At 55.1% G+C, this 17,461-nt stretch overlaps 2 protein-coding genes across 2 annotated transcripts in view; one reads left to right on the plus strand and one right to left on the minus strand.

The window, feature by feature from the left end:
* Positions 1–9,059, plus strand: part of LOC105986410 (maestro heat-like repeat-containing protein family member 7) — a 29,935-nt gene extending 20,876 nt beyond the window's left edge. Inside the window, exons 23-31 of the mRNA XM_013017304.1 lie at positions 1,222–1,382; positions 1,906–2,082; positions 2,193–2,377; positions 2,512–2,629; positions 3,017–3,119; positions 3,562–3,621; positions 4,353–4,461; positions 6,663–6,724; positions 8,878–9,059. Coding sequence (XP_012872758.1) covers positions 1,222–1,382; positions 1,906–2,082; positions 2,193–2,377; positions 2,512–2,629; positions 3,017–3,119; positions 3,562–3,621; positions 4,353–4,461; positions 6,663–6,724; positions 8,878–9,059 — 1,157 coding nt within the window. The remainder of the gene's footprint in view (positions 1–1,221; positions 1,383–1,905; positions 2,083–2,192; positions 2,378–2,511; positions 2,630–3,016; positions 3,120–3,561; positions 3,622–4,352; positions 4,462–6,662; positions 6,725–8,877) is intronic.
* Positions 9,060–11,169: 2,110 nt separating this feature from the next.
* The window catches only part of Kif21b (kinesin family member 21B), a 47,340-nt gene continuing 41,048 nt past the window's right edge, over positions 11,170–17,461 (minus strand). Inside the window, exons 32-37 of the mRNA XM_013017305.1 lie at positions 16,718–16,898; positions 15,325–15,489; positions 14,906–15,023; positions 13,553–13,723; positions 12,901–13,100; positions 11,170–11,876 (exon numbers count right to left, since the gene is read on the minus strand). Coding sequence (XP_012872759.1) covers positions 11,816–11,876; positions 12,901–13,100; positions 13,553–13,723; positions 14,906–15,023; positions 15,325–15,489; positions 16,718–16,898 — 896 coding nt within the window. The 3' untranslated portion in view covers positions 11,170–11,815. The remainder of the gene's footprint in view (positions 11,877–12,900; positions 13,101–13,552; positions 13,724–14,905; positions 15,024–15,324; positions 15,490–16,717; positions 16,899–17,461) is intronic.

A 17,461-nucleotide genomic window follows, 5' to 3' on the forward strand; every position in this document is an offset into this window, starting at 1 on the left:
ATGGGGCTTGAACTCTGGCCTGGGTGCTGTCCCTCAGCTCTTCAGCTCAAGGCGAGTGCTCTACCACTTGAGCCACAGCGCCACTTCCAGTTTTCTGGTGGTTCATTGGAGATAAGGATCTCACAGACTTTGCTGCCCAGGCTGGCTTTGAACCACGATCCTCAGATCTCAGCCTCCTGAGTAGCTAGGATGACAGGCGTGAGCCACCGGCGCCCAGCTGGTTCTTTCTTGACTTTCAAGGCAGTTTCACCCTGACAGACTTTCTGGAGCAACACAGCTCTGCCTTTCAGCCACTTCAGCCCTGATTGACCTTTGAAAACTAATCTTTGATCATCATCCCTGAGTAACTCAGTAGAATTCAGTCATTTTCCAGGAAACACAATGTGTAGAAGATTTAGAAAATATGGGGGGAAAATGTAAGAGGTTATAAAACTGTTATGTTGCTGGGTGCTGATGGCTCACACCTTAATCCTAGCTACTCAGGAGGCTGAGATCTGAGAATCACAGTTGGAAACCAGCCTGGACAGGAAAGTCCTTGAGACTCATATCTCTAAGTTACCTCCAGAAAACCAGAAATGGAGCTGTGGCTCAAGTGGTAGAGTGTTAGCTTTGAGCAAAAGCGTATAGGGACAGCACTCAGGCCCTGAGTACAGCACTCAGGCCCTGAGTTTAAGCCCTAGGACCAACACACACACACACACACACACACACACACACACACACGCACACGCACACGCGTGCACGTGCGCCTAGATACTCATGAAAATTCCCTGTTTTTCAATTCCCTGTTCCACCTCCTTGATAAGCTTTTCCTAAATGAATCAACACACATTTCTGATCATCTGTGCATGGCTACCACCACAACCAAGGCCTGGATTTTTTTTTTTGTACCAGTACTCGGGCTTGAACTCAGGGCCTGAGTGATATCTTTTTGCTCTTTTGCTCAAGGCTGCCATTCTATCCTTTGAGCCACAGCTCCATTTCTGACTTTTGGGTGGTTTAATTGCAGATTAGAATCTCATAGACTTTCCTGCCTGAGCTAGTTTTGAACCACAATCCTCAAATCTCAGCCTCCTGTGTAGCCAGAATTTCAGCAGTGAGCCACTGGCACTTGGCTATTAATTGGCCTTTTAACTAAGCTTTGGCCTTTCTAATAATACTTCCAAATCTAATAAGAAGAAATCTAGATTCTAAGTTGTGTTCTCTTTGCCCACCTTTCAGTCTTTCTTGGCTTCTTGCAGCTGCTCCACTGCCCGGATGTGAGTTCCAATGTGGATGACATTGCCACCCATATTCTGGCAAGCTGGTTCAAGAGCGAGGAGCTCGCCACAGTGAAAGTCCTGCTGCAGGTGACGGAGACCTTCGCAAAGCACAAGAACTTGGTAAGTGGGGCAGGGGCCAAGGCCATGCTCTCAGGAGATGTTAGGTGCAGTTGTAGATGGAGTGGAACATACTCTTGGAATTGAAAGCAAATCCTTATAGTCCCCAGGGACAGGATGGGGGTGGAGCCATTCATACTTAACTCCTTATAGGAGTTGTATTTAACTCCTTGGGGGAGTTGTTCTGTGGGCCACTTGAGAGATTAACCCAGCCAATCCCAGGAACCCAGATGTTTCCTACAGGTCCCTGGAGATTGGAATCATCATCAGGGACAAGGAAGGCAGGGAAGGGGAACAGGATGTAGTGGAAGTGGGGCCTCCTCTAGAATGTCTCCTTGCGAGGGACAAAAAGCACCTGCCCGAGTGCTCTCCTGTGACAGGATGGCTGCTGGTAGAAGAAGATGACCCTCAATCTACCACCCACTGGCTGGCCGGTCCCAGGTCAGGCATGCAAGAGCCTGTGAGGGACTGGCCGGCGGTGGGAGCGGCCAGCGGGAATGGTTTCGGGACTCGCTCCACTCCACAGCTGAGACGGCTGGGCATCCTGCAGCCCCACGTGCTCAACTGCTGTTACTCCTCCAACCCTGACATTGTGATGGAGACCTTCCTGACGCTGCAGCGCCTCCTGCAGGACCTCAAGTGGCAGTACTCCTCTTCCTTCCTCACTCAGCTGGCCTTCATGCTGTCCACCTTCTTTGAGGCGGTGAAGTCTCCCCTGGGGGCTGGGTGATGAGGGCGTGGGCGGGGCTTTCCCAGAGGGCTTCTCATCCTCATAGCCTGGGACACTGGGGAAGAAGTGTCCTTTCCACACAGGAGTCGCAGCCTCTGCGCTTGAAGGCCTTCCAGATCTATGCAAGTCTCCTAACCAAGACCAAGAGGAATGTCCTCATCTTCCCCCTGAGGCACCAGATCCTCAACTTGATAGTCCTCCTGGTGCTGCACATGAAGGACGAGAACATGGAGGTGCGCCAGGTGAGTGGCCAGGCCGAGGGGCCAAGGTTGGTCCCAGGTGTTGTGAGAGGTCAAGGCCTAGCAGGTAAACTGGGGGCTCACTCCGCATGACACTGAAGAAACCTGTTAGACTCTGACCTCAGAGACGGTCAGCCCCCCTCCCTGTGTCCCTCATTTGGAGCCTCTTGTCTCCCCAGATCTGCCAGTACAGCCTCTACAAGACAGCCACCATCCTGGGCTGGTCTAGGCTCAAAGCAGTCTTTGTCAACCACGATGTGTTTACCATCCTCAGAGCCCTGGTAAGCCAGCAGCCAAGTGGCCATCGTGCCCGTGTGTTGAGGGTGGGCACCCCCACCTAGGAGTAGGCAGGGTAATGCTTGGACAGAGAGAAGGGACCAAGAGAGCAGAGCCAGGTAAGGCCGGGGTGAAGCAGGGCTGTGGATCAAGCCCGTATGGTGGTATTGGGCTTTGTACACATGGGGATGCCAGTGGCCTGGGCAATCCAGGAAGGCTTCATGGGGGAAGAAGATGGCAGGTGCCAGAGCACAAGGGGTGGAGACGTAAAAGGTTAGTGAAAGATTTTTTTTTAATACTCAGAAGATCATTGGAGTTTAGCGTCAAGATGGCTGGAAAGGCGGGAGGCCTGGCAACTTGCCCTTGCTGCCACCTACCACCTCTTCTCATAGCTGCAGCAGGAGACAAACAAAGCCCCCTGGTTTCTGAAGCAGTGCATAGTTCTCTTCAAGAGCCCCCAGACCCCCATCCGCCTGATAGCTGTGTGGTTTGCAGGTATGGCCTCTGGCTGCTTGGGACCAGGCTGTCCTTGAGCAGGGTTCTCTGAACAGGCCAGGGACCTGGTGTAGGAGGACTGATTATGGGATGCATGGGGGTCCTACTGGACTGCCTCCCCCTGCTCCCTGCCCCTGCACTGAACCTCCGGGTTTGGTTCCAGGGCCAGGGGCTCCCGAAGGGTGGAGCATCAGGGCTGAGGGTGCTGCTGTGGGGAGGGGACCCGCCTCCCTCCACCCCACAGGCCTGCGGGGAACCAAGGGAAGCAATTTTGACTTTCTAGGGGAAGGGGGAGTCCAGACCTGAGGCTGGTGGCCAAAGGAGGGATGGATGGACAGACAGAGGGAGGCTGTGTGAACAGTGAGGCGCTGGAGAGCACTTGCAGCCAGGGGCCCTGGGATTTGGAGGGGGGACTGAGGGGCCTCTGTGTGACCCCGCGCAGGCCAGATCATCCAGGTCCTCAACCAGGAAGAGGTGGATGGGATCGAGGAAGAGTATTCCTGTGAGTAGAGCTCCCGTCCCTGCTGCTTGCCTTGCTGAGGGCGCCCGCGTCGGCACGAAGGCTCGGGAGCCAGGGGAAGTAGGCAGGGTGACGCGCAGAGACAGTCACTCCAGAAGGAGGGAAGAGAAAGCTCATCCCAAGGCGCTTAGGTTTTGGGGTGTTGGTCTGGGCCCATATTCATTCTGCGCTCTCACTGCCCTTGTCAGCCAGGGAGGTGCAGCTCTTCCTTGGAGAGACCACCACCGTCTTCACTGGGGGCCCCGGGGTTCCTGCCCCTCCCCTCCGGAGAGCACAGGCGGCTCATGCTGTATCCCGGTCCCTCTCGGATGCGTCCTTCACACGCCCTCCTTCCCCTCACGCCGACTTTCCACACGTGTCCCTGGCTCCGTGGCTCCCGGTGTGGCTCTGCGCCTGCCAGTCACTTGTCCTCCCAGTCACTTGTCCTGGCGGGTTTTTTCAGAGCTTTTCTCCTGGAGGAGGAGGCAGAGCTGGGGGTAGGGGGGGGGGACGAGAAGACCGAGGCGTGCGCGAGGGCTGCAGGATGCAGAGCAGCGGCCTCGCCTCATCCTGAGCCTGGGGCAGGTTTGGGGTCTTGGTTGCAACAAAGCAGAATTCTAGAAGAGACTCACTCACGCCCCTCTTCCTTCCCAGAAGCAGGGCTGGGGCCGTGTGCCCATTCGTTCTCTGTCCACAGCTCCATCTGGAACTGTGTCTGTGTGTCTGTGTTACAGCCTTAAGGCTCATGGAGAAAGACCCGGACCCCATGGTCAGCTGCCTCACCAGGCAGACTCTCTACGTCCTGGAAGCCAAGGACCAGCTGCTGCGGGCCCAGCCCCGCGGGTCCTGCCTCTGCTGGAGGAGACCCCAAAGGAGCTACTTTTAAACCTGTCACCCCAGAAGGAGACCTGGCTCTAAGACTGACAGCGGAGCTTTGTTAATAAAAGGGAAAGCAATCACTTTTGTGGAAATGTCAGTTCTTGGCCACTCCAGTTGCTGTCTGCAGCGAGTATCTGGGTCAGGCTGGCTACTTCCCTCCCTCCCCGCTGCGCCCTCCTCCGTTCAGCCCATGATGGGAGCCAGACCTCCTTTGAGTCAGCGGAGCCGTGAGCTGGATGTTTGGACACGTGAGGTATTTAGAATCCAGCTGTATTGTCTGGTATTGTTTTGCTTTTTTGAGACAGTGTCTTGCCTTTTGGTGGTTAATTGGAGATAAGAGTCTTGTGACTTTCCTGCCCAGGCTGGCTTTGAAACACGCTCCTCAAAAAAACAAAAAACTGTAGATGAAACACACTCCTCAGATCTAGCTAGGATTACGGGCCTGAAGCACTGGCGCCCAGCTTCCGGGGAAGGGTTCTTAGTGACAAGCAACAGAGTCTAATCCAGCTAGCTGAATGAGGAAAGTAATTTGGAAGGGTTCTTGGCCAACTCCCATAATCTCCTGAAAGATCAGAGCTCGGGGACCACGTAGCCCTGGGCAGAGCTGCTCTATAAAAACAGCACTGTGGCCACCCTTTGGTGCAGCCCAAACCACAGCCTGAGAGGCAGCACCGGGGCTCCAAAGAGCCGGCAGTGTCCTCTTCCTGTGCCAAGAGCACAGCTCAGCACCACCCTTCCCTGCCCTCCTCCCACCCCTATCACGGCCCTGCTGGAACCAGTCTCATCTGGGACTGGGTGGCTGTATGCCCCTGAAATGTCTCTGTCTGTCCAGGATCTTTTACTGCTCTAGCCTAACATCCCAATAATCTCCCCCATGGACCAGCATGTTCTGGCTAGAGCTCTGTCCATCGTGAGGCCTCTGTAGCCTGACTGTAAGCCTTCAGAAACGTAGGGTACCCCTCCTTGCTCATACCCCCACCATGTTTCTTCCTTATCTTTGCCTGCGCCCAGCTGCTGGAGTTCCTTATTCTTGGAAACAAGGCCACGCCGGCCTCGTCATTCACTAGAATGCTGTGCCCATTCGAGCCCTCCCCCTGTACCTGGCTCCCACCACAGCTGCCACCAGCAGTCACTAGGGGCCACGAGCTAAATACTTCACTGATAGCAAATCTAGCAACACACACATAGCCCCCAAAGGACAGTCTTGCTTCACGGTAACAGTGATAAGTGGGAGATCTTTAAAAAAAAAAATCGATTAACAGGCCAAGTTGTGGTGGCTCTTGCTTGAAATTCTAGCTGAAGTTGGAGGATCAAGGTTCAAAGCCAGCCCCAGGCAGCTAAGTCTCAGAGATTCTTCTCTCCAATTAACTAGCAAAAACCTGGAAATGGAAGTATGGCTCAAATGTAGAGCATTAGCCTTGAGGGAAAAGAAAAAGAACCAAGCAAGAGTGCAAAGCACTGAATTCAAGTCCCATTTCCTCTGCTCCCCCCCCCCCAAGCCTGTTGTTATCAGGTTACAGCTTTGGGATAAGACACACTTCCAAGAATGCTCTGTTGCCCACCTTCTGCTCATCACTTTTGACAACCTCATGGGTTTTAGGGCCAGGATGACCTTGGCCAATTCTTCTGGGCCTCAATTTCCTTTATGTATAAAACAGGAAGGTTGGAAAATGATCTTTTAAGATGCCACCCAGCCCAGGAAATGAATACTCTCATCAGATTCTGAGAAGGGCCATTTCCTTGGTTTGGGAAAGTTGCCCATTGATCCTAAATGGAAGTTTTCCTGACTCTTGTTTTTTTTTCTTCTTTTTTTGTGGTACTAGGATTTTCTAGTTTGTAAAGTAAGCAGATACTATTTATAATCTTGGGGAAAACATCCCACAATTTGAAAAAACGAATGTGTGTGTGTGTGTTAGTCCTAGGATTTGAACTCAGGGTCTGGTTGCTGTCCCTGAGTTTTTTGCTCAAAGCTAGCATTCTATCACTTGAGCCACAGTGCCCCTTCCAGGTTTTGGTAGTTAATTGAAGATTAGTATCTTATGGGACTTTTCTGCCCAGGCTGGCTTTGATCCTCAATTCTGATCTCAGCCTCCTGGGTAGCTAGGATTACAGGCGTGAGCCACTGGCACAAAATGAATCTCTTAACCCTGCATCTTCCCCCACAGTACTGGTATCCTCAAGACCCAAGGCGCTCAGAGTTTAGAAAGACTCTGCTGCCAGTCTTCTGGTGGGTTGGGGTGGAGGGGATGCACAGTAAGGAAGGAGTCACTAGCACCTGGCTTCTGGGTTTTCTCCACTGACCCGCCAGGCCGCAGCTGGCCACACTCAGTTGGCACTTCTGTAATCCACAGAAGGCTTTGTCCTGTGGGAGGCAGGGTGGGATGGGAGAGTGGTGCGGGGTGAAGATCAGTTAGCCAAACCCAATCACTACACCTTGCTTCCCTAAGGCCTACCAGATGGCCTGGTGCACAGGGGATTTGCCCAGTGGAATACAGCTTTTTAAAATCCGAAAAGCACTGACCTAGAAATCAAACTTAGAACCAAAAGCCAGTGTTGGTGGCTTATGTCTGTAATACTAGCTACTCAGGAGGAGACAGAGCTGAGGATTGAAGTTCAAATCCAGCCAAGGCAGTAAAGTTAATGAGATTCTTATCACCATCTAACTACTAAAAAGCTGGAAACAGCTCTATGGCTCAAAGTCGTAGAGCACTAGCTTTGAGCACAAAAGTTCAGGGATAGAACTCAGGCCCTGAGTTCAAGTCCCAGGGCTGGCATATGCACATTAAAAATCATAATCAAGCCAGGTGTTGGAAACTCCCCCCTGTAATCCTAGCTACTCAGGAGATCTGAGGACTGAGGCTCAAAGCCAGCTTGGGCAGTACAATCTGTGATACTTGATCTCCAATTAACCAGCAAAATGCTTCTGAGTTCAAGCCCTAATGTTGACACACACACACACACACACAAAACCCAAGCCAACAGAACCAAAAACAACCAAGGTAGAGGTGTTTTCATATATGAGCCGTTTATATTTGTCTTCTAAGTGAAGAGAATATGTCCAGTACACACCACACACAGCGGGTTCCAGGAAGGCATCAAATACATTAGTGAGAGGCAAAGTGGGGCTGCAGTTGGGCAAACTCCTGGTTGTGCCTTTGCCAATTGTGAGCCTGGACAAGTTACTGAAGCTGGAGATGTCCCTCATCTCATTAATGAGATAGTCTGTCACACGAGGCAGGGAAGAGCCATGAACTGGGATAAGGCAGATGCTCAGCAAATGCCAGCGCCCTCTGTTCCGTTTTAGCAGCTGCACCTGCCTCGGCCCCAGGAGGCCACACACAGGGAAGGTGGGGAATGCAACTCTCTCCAGGTGCTGCTTCCTGAGAGGCCAGCCCTGCCCGCATCGCCCCTGCCACCAGCAGCCCCACACACAGGATCATTTGGGTTTTATTGATGACAACCGAGAACACACATCCAATCTAGGGACAGAAATGTACAACATGAAGCTTAAATAACTTTCATACACTATGTACAATCAGCAGAGGTACAAAACATATATACACCTTGTGCTACCACTTCGTAGAGGACTGCGTGAGCCGCATGAAACCCAGCCCGGGCAGGGGTGAGGGCGGGCAGAGTGGGATTCCAATTCATGTCCAGGGTCTTTTCTGACCCTTGGCTCTTCCTCAAGCAGTGTCTACTTCCCACTTTCCTAGCAAGGCCCTTGGAACTCAGGTTTGAAGGACTCGGGATGCTGGGAGCTGGGGGCGGGGGAGCTATCTGAGGGCTAGACATGGAGGGAGGGCAGGCATAGGGACAGACTAAAGATGCCAAAGAAATGGAACGTTCCCTGTAGACTCTTCTTATATGTAAAGGGCTGAGAAGACGGGGGGGGGGGCATGGAGGGCGGGGCTCAGCAGGAAGTGTACCCAGAGGAAAAAAAGCAGGAAGCAATTTTTTGTTGCAGAGGGCAAAGGGGTAGCTGCCCAGGTGTGGGCCCTGTGCTAGGAGGGGGTTTACTGCTCCCACAGGGCAGGCTCAGCCCACAGGAATGTACCAGGCACGGGCAGGGCCTGACCAAACAGGGAGGAGGTGCCCTCCACCCAGCCCAGCCCCACAGCGGCCTGGCTGAAGACACACCGGTTCTGGCTTCCCAGGGGGCTGTCCCCACAGGAGGGCAGAAGTCCCAGCGACTCAGCCTTGTCCCTGTGTGGTTTTGTGCTTTCAATTATTGTCTGTCCCGGCCACACAGCCCAGGTGGGCAGCAGGGCCGGGCAGCTGAGGGTCCAAAGCAGCTGGGGCAGGATGGGTGGGCAGAGGCCACGCCCTGACCACTTGAAGGGCATGTCTCCAAAGGCGGCTCCGGTGCTGCCTCTGCAGATGGTGGCCGGAGGGGTGAGTCACTGAACACTGATCTGGCTAATACTGAGAGCGGGGTCCTGGCCCAGCACTGTGTGGAGAAGGCTCTGGGGTCGTGGGGATGGAACACGGGCCTTTCATCCGGGCGAAAGCTGCACAGGGGCCCTGCCCACGAGACAGAGAACCTGGGTCCCAGTGTTTAGGCCGGGAGGCGCTTTGGCGGCCTGTGGCCAGGCATTTAAAGACCAGGGGCGTGGGGTCTAGGAAGGACCTGCCGCACACAGATGTGCGTGGCTTGGGCCTCACATTTTAGGATGGCACAGGAAGTCATAGGCTGAATTTCAGAAGTACAAGCACAAACCACAGGCCAAAGCCGGGGTCTGAGCCAGGGCAGGACCTACTCTCAGATACGGGCATCCTGATCTAACCTGGGACCCCGCTCATGGAAGGGCCTCTGAGCGCACCCCACTTGCCGGCAGCCCTGCCATTGTGCTCAAATCACAACCAGTTTGTGCTTCCAACACTTCAGATGCTTGTGCAAGGGGGGGAGGGGGAGCCCTGCCCGGTATGTACCTCCTGTCCCCTCCAATGCCGCTCAGTGTGGGTGGGGGGAGAGGAGGATGGGGCAGCCGGGCTCCCAGAGGACTTCAAGTTTAGTTCATGACACGCTGGGACAGCAGAGCCCGCCCTGCTGTGAGGTAGAGACCCGTCAGAAATGCAGAAAGGGGCGGAGACAAGAGCACCTTGAGCACCTCTCGAGGGGGCCCTAAGACCAAAGTCTTGCGGCTACAGTACAGCTGCCCGGGGCGGGGCGGGGCGGGGCGGGGCACGCGCCTCTTGTGTTTCTCAGTTTGTAAACAGTCATGCAGGGTCCAGGTCAAAGCTTTACGTCAGTGATGGGGACGGACGGATGGACGGATGGAGGGGAGGAGATGTGGTCCCTCGTGAGAGCTGGCCGGCTCCCAGTGCTCCGTCACGGGCGGAAGGAGAAGGGTTTCTGCCCCATCCCAGGCTGACTGTCCAGACAGCAGGAGAGCAGGATCCGAGCGGCGGCGTGCAGCGCACCGGCTCACCCAGACGCAACACCGCGTCTGGCAGGTGCCGCCACCAACAAGCAAGCACAGAAGCTTTAGCCTTGGGGCAGTTCCAGGGGAGTCCAGGGGAGGAGGTGGATCAGTGAGCTGGAGTGTGACCCTCCCACACCAGAGGCGTGCGTGGCGTGCCCTGGCCACAGAGAGGGACGCGCAGGGGACAGAAACACTGAGCCAGCTCTGCTAAGTCCACAAGTCACAAGGTCCTCTGAATGCAACTGGAATTCCTGGCTTCTGCGGGGAAGCAGAAGACCAATGAAGCAAGGGATCAAACAGCATGGCTGGGCTTGGGCTGGGCTGGGAGGTGAAGATGGAGAACCCAAGGCCACTCCTGTAAATGCAGAGTTGTCCCAACAGGGGGCGCTGTCTCCATTACCCTCCCCCCCCCCCACCCCAAGAAGACAAAACCAATTGCTCTCCTTGCTCATCTAGAAGGCAAGGCTATGCCCTAGGCTGGTTTTTAACAGCTTGAAGACCTGTGTCCAGAATGAGCACAGGGAAGAGTCTGGAGAGGCTCTGGGTGAAAACATGGTTGGCGGGAGGCTAGGGGGAGGTGCTGAGAAGTCTCCCCACCCAATCGGCTCTCTAGCCGCCTTCCCCCTCCCTCCCCTGGGCTGAAAGGTGGCCTTCCACCTTCGAGGGCAGCAGGCATGAGACCCTTGAGTAGAAGACACGTGTGGAGTGGCGGGCATGGCTGGCTTAAGGCTGCCCAGCACGGTGCCAGGCCCCGGGACGGAGGAAGGCACTGTGGCATCAGGCGGCCTAGAGGCCCGGGCCGCACTGAAGGGTCCCATGGGCAGAGCTGGGGAGAGGCCGGAGCTGCAGGGTGGAGGGACAGCTCCCGACTGCATAGCAGAGGAGGTGGCACTGAGCTGGGGAGCAGGCCCCCCAAGAGCTGACAAAAAGAACATGTGGGAAGAAACTTCAAGTCAGTTTCCAGGATCAATAGCAAAACATAAAGATAAAATTTAAACAAAACAAAAAACCAAGCCTGGCACCAGTGGCTCACGCCTGTAATCCTAGTTACTCAGGAGGCTGAGGATTGTGATTCGAAGCCAGCCCAGGCAAGGAAGTCCGAGAGATTCTTATCTCCATCCAATTAACCAGCCAAAAAAAAAAAAAAAAGCTGCAAATTGAGCTGTGGTTCAAGTGGTAGAGAGTCAGCCTTGAGTGAAAAAGCTCAGGGAGAGCACCCAGGCCCTGAATTCAAGCCTCAGTACCAGCACAAAAAATTAAAAAAGTAAAAAAAAATAAATTAAATAACTGACGTATTCCTGACCACGTCCCCAAAGGAATCTTTCCAGCAGCTCCACTGCGGCACTGTGCGTGCTATGGAATGGTCGAGGCCCACTGGGAGCTGCTGGTGACCACAGGGTTCAGAATCAGCTGCAAGGCCCAGCTGCCTACACCTGGTTTCCATGGTTACCTGAGGACGACCCTGTTGGGCTCAGAGGCAGGTGCAGTGGCCCTACAGGTGGGCCAGGAGGAGATATGGGGGATGCCAGCTTACTGGAGCACGGATGGGGCTAGGGCAGCCTCTCCTTCCCTAGAGGGCCTCGCCCTGTACCTGGCCAACGGCCTGGAGGACAGGGTGGGGCAGCATTGGCTCAGCAGGAGGCAGTGTGGCCGGGAGGGGAGGCCAGGGGGCCACTAGAGAGGTGTGGAGAGGAGATAATACCCTTTGGCTTCACAGCTTAATTTCCCCTCCCACCTCTCTCCCCAGGAGGCTCCCAAGAAGTGGGGGGGGGGAGGGGAGGACACAGGGACAGCATCCTGTGGGAAGGCCCAGAGGCAGGAAGCAGAAGGGCTGCACCCTCTGTCCCCAGGGCAGCTGGCCACAGCTGCTGCCCCTCACGGTGCAGGCTGACCTAACTCCTGGCGTGGGCCGCCTGCAGCCGCCGGACACTCCAGAGCTTCACTGTCAGGTCACTGGAGAGAGGACAGAGAGGGGCAGGTCAGATCTCCAGGCGGGGCGGGCTGAAGTAAAGGACGGACTGAGTCCCTGCGTCCCCACGGGGCTGGGCAGAGTCAGGTGGACTGCATGGCGGGGGAACTAGGCAGAGGGTGGGCCTGTGGTCTCAGAGACCCCACAGGAGAGACGCCCCCACCCCTCCTGAGCTTTCCTGTGGCTCTCTGGTTTTGTTCAGACCTGAATGCTTCCCCTCGGCTCTCTGCTACCTGGCACGCCCGCCCGCCCTGGGCTTGGCCCCAGGCTGGGAGGAGGAGAGGGGAGGGCGGGGCCGCCTGGCTGGACTCGGGAGGACAGGCAGGGAGAGAAGGAAGGAAGAGTAAAACAATCTCATACCGTGAAGAAGCAGCTCAGATCGAAGTGGGGGAAAGACAGGGGAAAGGAGAGGGGGGAAGATGGAGAGAAGGGAAAGGAAGGAGGGGAAGACGGAGAGAGGAGACGGGAGAGATGAGGGTCAGGGCAGGGTGGTGGCGCGGCCTTTTATGGCCAAGACTCGGCGTGGAAGGCAGGGGGTGAGTCCAGGGACGTAATTCCACAACTTTACCCGGCAGTCACTGTTGGGGGGGAGAGAGCGGAGAGGCAGAGAGGAGAGGCAGGAGGACACGGGGAGGGGGTCAGAGAGAGAAGGGACACATGGTCGGAACAAGAAGGAAAAAGAAGACACCCGTCTGAGTAGCTCCCCTGGGCAGGGGGTCTGGGGGAGCAGAGCTGGGGCTGGTGCGGGTGGGTGGTCTGGGGGTAGAGGGAGACTGCTCTGGGGTCTGCGAGCTACCAGGACAGGGTGGAGATAGGGGACCTCTGAGGGAGGAGCAGGGAGGCGTGGGGACAGCTGACCAGTGTGCACTGCAGCCGGCGGCTCTGTGCAGCCCCCAGACCACCGGGCAGGGAGGACGCTGCGGGGAAAGCCTCCCGCCCCTGTCCCATGCACGCAGGGAGGGCGATGTGAGAGGCGGCGCCCGGGCGGCCTCTGCACGCGGCGCTCACCTGGAGGCCGTGAAGATGTGCTTGCTGTTGGTGCAGATGGCATTGATGGGGCTGTCGTGGCCCTTGATCTCGCCGATGGGTGTGAAGTTGTCCACGTTCCACACCTTGATGACACCCGCACGGCAGGCGCTCAGCAGCATGGGGCGGCCGGGGACGAAGGCCAGGGCACACACCCAGTCCTTGTGTGCATTGGGGATTTGCTGTGTGAGGATCATGGGTGAGGTGAGGAGGAGGAGGAGGAGGAGGAGGAGGAGGAGGACTGCCTGCTCAGGGTCCCCAGAGCACACGTGTCCCTGTGGACAGTGTTGGAGAGATGCTTCCAGACTCCGTAGCTGCATGCAGAGAGGCACCAGCCACGCTAGGCTGGCCCATGTGGGGGACCTCAGATTCCCAGAGTTGGTTTCTGCAAACCTCAGAGTCCGCATGGCACAGAGGCCTCTAGCCCTCAGACGAGCCAGGCTGCACTACAGAGAGCCCAGCGCTTCATCTTCACCTTCACACACAAGGGCTGGAAGCCAAGCCTCTACTGGGAGCAGGCTGAGGCCAGGGGTGGACTGGGCAGAGGCTGCAGGGCGGTGGGGGTATGTGGGGACAGCTGGGCTGAGGGGAGAGCCAGCCATCTGCCCGGGCCCTCCTCCCCTCCCCACCGCACCTGGATGAGCTCCTGCTGCTCCAGGTCCCACTTCTTGATGCCGTTGTCCCTGGAGCCACTGAACAGGATGCCTCCCTGGATGGCCAGGCACTCGATGCCGTCATAGTGCGGGGGCTCAAAGTTGTGGGTGGGGCCGATGGTGCCAGTCACATAGTCACCCAATTGGAACATCTGCAGGAAGAAGGGCGGGCAGGGAAGCTGGAGACGGCAGACCAGGCGGGCCCAGGGAGGCGATCCTTTTACTGTTGTGGAAGTATCAACACAGTCTAGCCACCTCTATTATCCTTTCTGGGGGGGAAAAGGGAAAGTACTGGGATTTGAACTCAGGGTCTTCAACTTGAGCCATGCCCTCTACCATTTCTGTTCCATCTATCTGTCTATCTATCAGCTATCTGCCAGCTATCTGTCAGATATCTATCTATTTTTTTTGCTAATCAGGGGGCTTGAACTGGGGGCCTAGGCACTGTCCCTGAGCAATTTTGCTCAAGGCTAGCACTATACAATGTTGAGCCACACGTCTACTTCTGTTTTTTTGTTGGTGAACTGGAGATAAGAGTTTCATGGACTTTCTTTCCTGGCCTGGCTTTGAACTGCGATTCTGAGATCTCAGCCTCCTGAGTAGCTAGGATTACAGGTGTGAGCCACCAAACCCCAGCTTTAGTTTATTTATTTACTTATTTATTTGTTATTTAGGTAGGCCTGGTACACAAATCCTCCCATCTCTGTTTCCAAGTAGCTAATAGGCAGCCCCATTTCCTTTTTATATGACTCCTTCAGTTTCTGGCCACTTATAGTTTCCAACTACATAGTCAGGGAACAAATCCAGTTAGTATTGTGTTAACTTGGTTTTCCCCGTTTATCATTTTAACAGTTGCTTCGCATTCCTCCCAGTGAATTTTCCATCTATCCTTAGATATTTAGGTTTATTGTCCATTTACTTAAATAAATTTATTATCTATTCATTTATTGCAGTGCTCAAACTTGAACTCAGGGCCTCATGTCTGCTTGGTTTGCTGGTTTGGCTGGCATTCTACCACTTGAGCCATGCCTCTAGCCTGGATTTTTGTTAATTTGGAGATGGAGGTTTGGGGCTTTTTTCTGTCCTGGCTGGCTTTGATCTCCGACCCTCTGGATCTTAACTTCCTGAGTAGCTAGGGTTAAAGGCGTGAGCCACCAGTACCCTGGTTTTTGGGGGGTGTTTTAAGCTGCCTCCTACAACTTTTTGTACATGTTTTCTGGCTTTCTGGGGGGGTGCTCCCCACAGCACAAGTCCCAGAAGTCTCACTAGGCAGCGCTGGAGGTGAGACTACAAGCAGTCTCAGCCAGGCCCAGAGGGGAGGAAGCCTCAGGTACCTTCACGTAGTGGTCCTTGGAGCCGGTCACCACCAGGTCGTGCTGGCTGGCCGTCTGGGTGACAGTCAGACACATCACAGGACCAATGTGGCCTGTCAGCTTGCCAATGGGCTGGAACCTGTAGGGGGAGGGGCGTGGCCAGGGGGAGGGCGTCAGAGGGGCTCGGGGCCAGTGCGGGGTGGGGGCCGGGATCAGCCTCCCAACAGACAGACCTGGCCAGAGGGAGCTCCCTTCCCTTCCAGGCAAGATGAAGAACTAGACCAATGTCGCCTGGTACCCATGGGCCTCTGAGGAGAGGCGCGAGGTACCGGTACAGCCTGTGGGCGTGTCATCCCAAGCTGGGGTCCCGCCCACTCTGGGTGGGTCATCCCCAGGGGTGGGTCATCTCAAGCTGGGCCGCCTCCTTAAACATGACCCACCTGCTGAGCTCCCAGATGCGGACCGCATTGCCGGAGGCGACATACAGCATGGTGCCCGAGGGGCTGAGGGCCATCTGGTTGATCTGATGCTCTCCCTGGGCGCTCGTGATGGCCCGCGTGGAGGTGGCAGCGCAGGCGTCTCCTGAGATCACCTGGCCGGAGGACCTACGTGATGAAGAGGCGAGGCCGGAGTCAGAACGGTCTAACCTCACTTCTCCCAGGAAGCCTTCCCTGACTCAGGAAGACCCCTGGCTCCCCTGGAAGCGGGTCCAGGGAAGACCTCTGCTCTGCCCTTCACCACACAAATCAGTGGGACCTGTCAGTAGCTCCAGGTGGGCTTGGCCAGGCCAAAAGAGCAAGTCAGGAGACCAGCTTTGAACCTGGACTTGTGGAAATCACTAAATACTTCCGAGTCTCGGTTTCCTCATTTGTGAAAAGAAGAGAACAAACTCATCTACTTCTTTCCTAGGATTTCTTTTTCTTAAAAAGCAGTTTCAGGTCATAGCAAAACCCAGAGGAAAGTCCAGAGTTCCCACTACCTCCTCTGCCACACGGCCACAGCCTCCCGGTTACCAATGGCCAGTGATCAACTCCAGTGTGGTCCCTTTATTACAGCTGATGAGCCCCTCCCCCCCAGGCCCACTGTCTCTCTGGGTTCACTCCTGGTATTGCACATTCTTTGGGTTCGGATAAATGTATAATGACTGATGCGACCTACCATTGTAATTTTCCTAGTTTAGAATAAATTCCTTTCTGCTTTCTTTCCTTCATGTGTGTCAGTACTGGGACTTGAACTCAAGGCCTTGGGTTCTTGTTGGGCTTTCTCACTCAAGTCTGACACTCTACCACTTAAGCCACGTTCCACTTCCAACGTTTGGATGATTCACTGGAGATGAGAATCTCTCAGATTTGTCTGCCAGGGCTAGCTTTGAACCTTGATTCTCAGATCTCAACCCGCTGAGTAGATAGAATTACAGGTGCAAACCACCAGCACCTGGCTTCTAATTGCTATGCGAGGATCAAATTCATGTAATAAAAACACCATAGACGCAAGGATGTAAGACCTTTCGTAAGGATCTTTGATCTCCAGGGCCTGCTTCCGACCGTCAGGCCAGGGCTCACCACCATCACGGTGGCTCATCCGCACAGAGAGGTGGCCAGGCTGGCTGCAGTGCTGTTGTCACTGTGCGTGTCACCATGCTTCATGATTTCTCTTTGGGGCTCCCAGGGTTATACCCGGCTCATCTCAAAGGGTACAACTTAAGGTGTGATCCAACGGCTCACCAACTCATCCAAGATACTGGGCCCACCAAGCCAAGGGATCCAGGCATGGCTAGGCTTAGCTATCACCTGGGGTGACAGCCAGTACTGTGAAACAGGCAGGAAAACTTACGTGAGGGTTCGAACGCACTTGGCTGAGTCCCGGATGTCCCACACCTTGATGTAGCAGGTGGACACGGAGAACACAAGCCCCGAGTGGCTGCAGTATTTGATGGAGACCACATTGTTGGGGTGGCCCTTCAGAGCTGCGATCTCCTGTCCCGTAACCAAATTCCACATCTTGCAGCTCCGGTCTGCAGGAGATGGGGGGAGAGAGCCAGGAAGAGGGGGCCACGTCAGCCACCGGGCCGGGCAGCTCCTCTGGTGACAGGGAACTGGCAGGGCTAGCAGGGAGAGATGGAGAGAGATCTGGGAGAGGGGACTGCGTCTAAGTGGCACACAGCACTATCACGAGAACCTCAGGGGGGAGATTGGTGAGTTCTTCGAGCATTGCCAAGCTATCCTGGACAGAAATAAAATTCCTACGGCTTCCATGCTCATTTTTACCAATGCCAATACAGACTACCTATAGGAACCACGCAAGCAGATCTTGTGGGAAACGCTTAGAACCACTCAATCACTTTGACTGACAAGGCAAGAGACAAATGATAAGCAAGCAGACTTCACTTCTTGGAGGCTGTGTGTGTGTAAAAGCTCCGCATCCCCTTTCTGCCTTAAGTCTATCATTCATGCAGTATGCATCTACCATGGTGTCTACTGTGGCTGAGTCACAGAAACCCCAGCGCTGAGGCTTCTGGGAAGGTGCTGGGTGACGCTGTGACTGGTGGTGTTTGAGGTCTGAGATGTTAGGCTCCTG

Source organism: Dipodomys ordii, unplaced genomic scaffold (assembly GCF_000151885.1).
Source record: "Dipodomys ordii isolate 6190 unplaced genomic scaffold, Dord_2.0 Scaffold35, whole genome shotgun sequence".
Lineage (NCBI taxonomy): Eukaryota > Metazoa > Chordata > Mammalia > Rodentia > Heteromyidae > Dipodomys > Dipodomys ordii.